At 46.6% G+C, this 6,351-nt stretch overlaps 1 protein-coding gene across 6 annotated transcripts in view; it reads left to right on the top strand.

Moving 5' to 3' along the window:
• Nyap1 (neuronal tyrosine phosphorylated phosphoinositide-3-kinase adaptor 1) overlaps window positions 1-2,943 on the top strand; it is an 11,290-nt gene extending 8,347 nt beyond the window's left edge. For all 6 annotated transcript variants that reach the window (XM_031338397.1, XM_031338398.1, XM_031338392.1 and 3 more), the window contains exons 6-7: window positions 270-379; window positions 1,899-2,943. In XM_031338397.1, coding sequence (XP_031194257.1) covers window positions 270-379; window positions 1,899-2,150 — 362 coding nt within the window. In that variant the 3' untranslated portion in view covers window positions 2,151-2,943. The remainder of the gene's footprint in view (window positions 1-269; window positions 380-1,898) is intronic.
• The last annotated feature ends 3,408 nt before the right edge of the window (window positions 2,944-6,351 follow it).

Raw genomic sequence — 6,351 nt, 5'->3', positions numbered from 1 at the left:
CACTGAGCCACGCCCCCAGCCCCTCCCTGGGGATTCTAGGCAGGGGCTCTACCACTGAGCCACGCCCCAGCCCCTCACTGGGGGATTCTACAAATGAGTGTTCTACTACTGAGCCACATGCCCAGCCTAGAGACCTAATCTTAACACTGTATCTCCATCTTCTCCTTTCTTCGATGAGGCAGGGTATAGTTTGGCTTACGTCCTCCTCTGGGAGGTGAGGGACTAGGCATCAGTGGGTCTCTCTTCTCATCTCTACTTTTTGGGCCTAGATTTCACAGGAGGGTACCGCCTGGGCCGTTCTGCCTCCACCTCTGGAGTCCGTCAGGCTGCGTTCCATACCCCTCGGCCCTGCAGCCAGCCCAGGGATGCCCTGAGCCAGGTGAGGTCTGGGCTTTGTTTTATCTTTGGAGGCACAGATAGAAAAGAAAAGACAGGCCAGGCAGTAGTGGCGCATGCCTTTAATCTTAGCTCTTGGGAGGCAGAGGCAGGAGGATTTCTGAGTTCCAGGACAGCCAGGGCTACACAGAGAAACCCTGTCTCGAAAAACCAAAAAAAAAAAAAAGAAATTGTCTTCTGACCTCCATCACCTGTGACATGTGTCATCCTCCCTTACATGAGATGAATGAGATGCTTTTAGTAAATAAACAGAAAAGGAAAAATGAGCAGAGAGAAGAAAGAGCAAGATCAGTCGGGAGACTAACCAGCGTGGTGCATAAGCTGAGGAGAATGGGGACTGACGGCAGGGAGGATCATCGGGAGTTTGCTTGGTTACGTGCTTACAGAAGCAGGGTCCTGGGTGGTGGCAAGTCTAAGAACTGACTTGTCTACAGGGTCCCTTTACAAATTTAGAAAAAGACCCCCTTCTAGGACAAATTTGAAAAATACACATCTGGTCTAGAAAGACAAGCTGTTAGTTTAGTTTTGTTGTCGTTGTTGTTGTTTGGGGGGTTTCAAGACAAACTCTCTCCTGGAGTTCGCTCTGTAGACAGGCTGACCTAGAGATCCACCTGCCTCTGCCTCCCCAGTGCTAGGATCAAAGGCGTGCACCATCACACCCTGATATTTGTTTTGCCTTTTTTAGAAAACTATTTATTTATTTATTTATTTAAGCAGAGTCATAGAGCCCTGGCTGTCTGGGAATTTATGTAGATCAGGCTAGCCTCCAACTCACAGATATCTACCGGCCTCTGCCTCCCAAGTACTGGAATTAAAAGCGTGGCCCACCAAGCCCAACTTTTGTGTGTTAGAGGGTTTCATGCATACATTCCAGAGTGGCCTCCAAACGCACGATGTAGCTGAGGATGACCTTGAACTTCTAACTCCCAGAATACTGGGATTACAAGAATGGGCCACAAAGCCTGATTTAGGAAGTGCTGGGCATTTGAACCTGAGGTTTGGTGAAGGCTAGGCAAGCTCTCTCTCTCTCTCTCTCTCTCTCTCTCTCTCTCTCTCTCTCTCTCTCTTCTCTCTCTCTCTCTCTCTCTCTCTCTCTCTCTCTTGCCTATTTTATCAGCTACATTCCTAGCACCATAAGATCATAAGGGCTACACAAAGAAACCCTGTCTCAAAAAAAAACCCAAACAAAAGTCCTTGATAATTTTATATGTATATTATTCATTTTGATTATATTCTTCACCCCCGACCCAGTCTCTCTCCCACTCCTGGGCTTACCCACATTGGTGTCTTTTTGTTTTTTAAAGGCTCCGTCGCCAGGGCCAGGCAAATCTAGTCTAACACAAAGTGCCTTATTGGGGAAAGGTGCCCAAGGTAGAAATCCGTCCCCATCACACCCACAGCCTGGGAGAGGGTTTGCTTCCGCGGTCGTTGGTTTGGTCACAAGGTCCTTGACCCTCCCTGTCCCACATATTTTCTCTCTCTCTCTGGGGTTCCTGACACAGACACACCCTGTGCTGCCCCTGCCCCTGCCTCCCCAGCCGGCCCGGGAGCGAGACGGCAAACTCCTAGAGGTGATCGAGCGCAAACGCTGCGTGTGCAAGGAGATCAAGGCCCGCCACCGTCCCGACCGGGGTCTCTGCAAGCAAGAGAGCATGCCCATTCTCCCCAGCTGGCGGCGGGGCCCTGAACCCCGCAAGTCTGGTACCCCGCCCTGCCGGCGACAGCACACGGTCCTCTGGGACACTGCCATCTGAGGAGTTCAGGGGCAGCTGGGACGCATGGATTGGGAGGGGAGGGGCCTGCCCAGGCCTCCTTGAGACTTGAGAGATGGAGGAAGTAGGAGAAAGGGTTCCTACTAAGCCCATCATAGGGGCTTGGGGTGCCAGCAGCAGCCCAAGCAATTTGGGGGAGGAGAAGGGTTTGTTTAATGTTGGAAGGGTCTGATCGTGTAGACCCCTCTTGAAGTGAAGGCCAAGGTGGAGATCTCCATGGGGAAAGGAGGGAAGGGTTTGGAAGAAGCGGGGTGGGGCGGATAGGAGTCTGACTGGAGTAACAGGGAGCCTTGCTCTTTTATTGAGAGCAGGGGGAGTGGGGAAGGGTATTTATTTTGCTATTTATTTTAGTCTAGAGGGCAATTCTGGGCCCTTCTGACCTACTCCTGAGCAGGAGGTGGAGAACCAAGGCTAAATTTGCACTCTCCCCAAGGCCAGTGCCTGACGACCTCTGCCATCCTTGCCCAGCCCGAGGGAGGGAGGGATGTGGCTACTTCCGGAGCAGAGGCAGAGGCACAGAGGCCCAGACAGTGACAGTATTTATAGTTTTCCCAGAATTTGGTAGTGGGTGTGGTCTGCTGTAAAACAGGCATTTTATTTAGTTCTGGGGTAAGGGTCTAGCCAGGGATGGGTGGGATGTTTGGGGAAGAGGGAGAACTTAAGTGGGTGGAGGGAGGAGCGGGGTATTTATTTAAATTAAAAAAAAAAAGCTGTCAGGAACTTTTTTTAAATTCCTTTCTTTTCAGAATAATATATTAAAAGACTCATGATCCTAGAGCTGGCTTCTTATATTTCTCCACGGTGTGCTCTATCCTTTATACATGCTCTTTTTCCCACAATGCTCTGGGTGGGTGGGAGTCCAAGGTACCACCGTGACCAGTCACAAGGAAAGGCAAAGCTTACGGTAAGTGGGAATTCTATCATGCTGCCCATTACTTAAGTTGGTATGTGTGTGTGTGTGTGTGTGTGTGTATGTGCACTTGCGTGTGCCCCCTAGCATGTGCATCATGTGTTTGTGCATGTGTACACTTGAATACAGAGGTCAGAGATTGATCTCAGAGATCTGCCTGTTTCCACCTGGGATTACAGACTTTTCACTTGGAGGCTTGGAATCCAAACTCAGCTCCTCATACATCAGTTGAGCTATTCCCAGCCCCACCCCCAGGCTCCGATCACTCCATTTTTCCTGAGCATCTGCTGTGCTCGGCCGTGCTCAGATGCAGAATGCCCAGAGCGTGAGGTTGGTATTCTGCTGATCTTGCAGTCTACTCTGGGAGCTGCATCCAGTAGACACTGATGCAGGACTGGCAGAGAGAAAAGAGGGCTCTTGGTCATCTAAGAACACTAGTAGATAGGGAAAAAAGGCTGGGGATAGAAGTCTGCAGGAGAGCATTCGCTTACAGTCTCCCAGAGAAGGGACTGAGGTCTGGCCTGGCAGCAGAGTTCTTATCCAGAATCTCCCGGAGTGATCTAAGTTTATTGCAAGCCTAAGGGTTCAATGGCCTGTACCACCAATAATAAATAATGGTGAGGTATCATGTAGAGTATAAAAAAATTGATTACAGTGCTCTGCAGGTTTTTAGAATTGAGAATACCAATTAGAAATAATGGGGGTGGGGCTGGGGGTGAGTACATACCTTTAACCCTAGCACTTGGAAGGCAGAGTTCCAGGCCAACCTGGTCTAAAGAGTGAGTTCCAGGACAGCCAGGGCCATGCAGAGAAGCCCTGTCTCAGAAAAAAAAGAAAGAAACAAAGAAATGAATGGTAGTTTGAGAGATGAGGTAAGATACAAAGGTTGGAGTTTCAGTCTTGCAATACCAGCCTTCGTGAGACAAAGAGAAGAAGATCCAAAGTTCAAGGCCTGCCTGAGCTTTATTGCAAGACCCTGTCTCAAGAAACAAAAGCAACAAATCCCCCTGAAGCAGTAGATATTTTTATGCCTACTTAGAAAAAAATGATCAGGAGCCAGGTTTAGTAGTGAGTGCCTATAACCCTAGCACGTAGAAGGTAAGGGGGGGTCAGGAGTTCAAGGTCATACCATAGTTCAAAGCCAGCCTTGGCTACATAGAAGACCCTGTTGAGAAGAAATGGAAAAGGCTAGAGAGATGGTTAAGTGTGATTGCTGCTCTTACGGAGGTCCTGGATTTGATTTCCAGCACCCACATGGTGGCTGAAGGTGTTTGTAACTCCAGTTCCAGGAAGATAGATCTGACGCCTTGGATTCGGGATTCAAGGGCACCAGACATGTACACAGTGAGCAATGTTCATACACACATACATACATATGTGTATATATGTGTATGTGTGTATATACATATATATATATACACACACACACACACACACACATATATATATATATATATATATATATATATTTTTTTTTTTTAAAGAAAGGGGGCTGTTAAGATGGTTCAACAGTTTGTGGTCCTTGCTGCTGAGACTGATGATCCACAGGGCTCACATAATAGAAAGGGAGAATTATCTCCCACGGGTTGCTAACATGACCTCCACAGGCACCCTGTGGCATGTACACTCACATAGACACAAATAAATAAAACTCAGAAACACCAAATAAAAGTAAATAGTGTGTTAATTACAGCATCAAAAAAAAAAAATCATGTGGTAGAGTGCTCACCTAATACATTCAGAGCCCCGGATAAGCACACAGCAAATCTGAGGTCTGTGTCCAAGAAAAAAAAAATCATTATACATCTGGGAGTAACTTTAAAAAGAAATATATAGAACCCTAAAATCCCTATCAGATCAATCAATAAGACCAACGTCTTACAAAGGAAATTTAGAGTGTGATGCCTTGTTCAGAAACAGGTGGAGAGCTGAATCAGCAGGTGCGAGCATTTGCTCTGGTAGAGGATCCAACTTCAGCTCCTAGCACCTTCATGATTCACTAAGGTTTACAAACACCTGTAACTCCGGTTTCCGGGGCATCTGATATCCTCTTCTGATCTCATGGTTCCCATGACATAACAGGCAAACCTACACATAAAAATAAAATAAATAAATCTAAAACTAAAATTGGATAGATTAAAACAAAAACCTGCTGGATGGCTCAGGGGGAAGGTGCTTGATGCCAATTCTAATGGACCAATTTCGATTCCCAGAACCCATACAAAGGTAGATGGAAAAAATGGACTCTGTAGAGTTGTCCTCTGACCTTGACAGAAACATGGTAGTATGAATGCACAAGTACACACACACACACACACACACACACACATACACACACAAATATTTTTAAGCAAAAAGGTAAGATTTGGCTGGGCGGTGGTAGCACACGCCTTTAACCACAGCAGTTGGGAGGCAGAGACAGGCAGATTTCTGAGTTCAAGGCCAGCCTGGTCTACAGAGTGAGTTCCAGGACAGCCAGGGCTATACAGAGAAACCCTGTCTCGAAAACCAAAAAAAAAAAGAGTAAGATTTGAATAATCAGGGTGTAATGACTTGTCTGTACATTTAAACAGCTTAATATAAAAGATTTAATGATTTTCAAATGAATCTACTACAGCCCTAAGGGAGTTATTTGGGAAACTTGCTAAAATTTGAAAGTTCATCCAGAATGATAATGGGGAAAACCAGAACATTCTGAAACAAATAACAGGGTGACCTGCCCTCCTGAACACTAAAGCATAAAGCTGGAACATGTTGGCCCTAGAACAGAACTCAAACACCAAATAACTCAGCAGGATGAGGAGCCCAGGGAGACTAGCATCTAGAACTTACTGAAAAAAGGACTTGTTAGAAAGTAGTTTGGAAGGGAGTCATTGATTTAAGCAGGGTGTTTGTGATCCCAGCACTCAAGAGGTGGAAGCAGGAGTATCAGAAGTCCAAGGTCATCATCTGTCACAGAGCTAGCTAGCTTCAGGGTAGCCTGGACTACAGGAGACTCTTTCAAAATAAAAAGTATGTCTCGAAGAATTAACCAGTTAGGAGGGGTATGTTAGAGGCTGTAGCTCTCCTCTCGTCGATGAATTTGTCCTCCAGAACTGATTCTGTTGGCTGGGCAGTGGTGGTGCACGCCTTTAATCCCAGCACTTGGGAGGCAGAGGCTGGTGGATTTCTGAGTTCGAGGCCAGCCTGGTCTACAGAGTGAGTTCCAGGAAGGCTACACAGAGAAACCCTGTCTCAAAAAAAAATAAAATAAAATAAAATAAAATAAAATAG

Source organism: Mastomys coucha, unplaced genomic scaffold (genome assembly GCF_008632895.1).
Source record: "Mastomys coucha isolate ucsf_1 unplaced genomic scaffold, UCSF_Mcou_1 pScaffold22, whole genome shotgun sequence".
Lineage (NCBI taxonomy): Eukaryota > Metazoa > Chordata > Mammalia > Rodentia > Muridae > Mastomys > Mastomys coucha.
The sequence above is the reverse complement of the archived record's forward strand: the minus strand, read 5'-3'. Positions and strand labels throughout refer to the sequence as shown.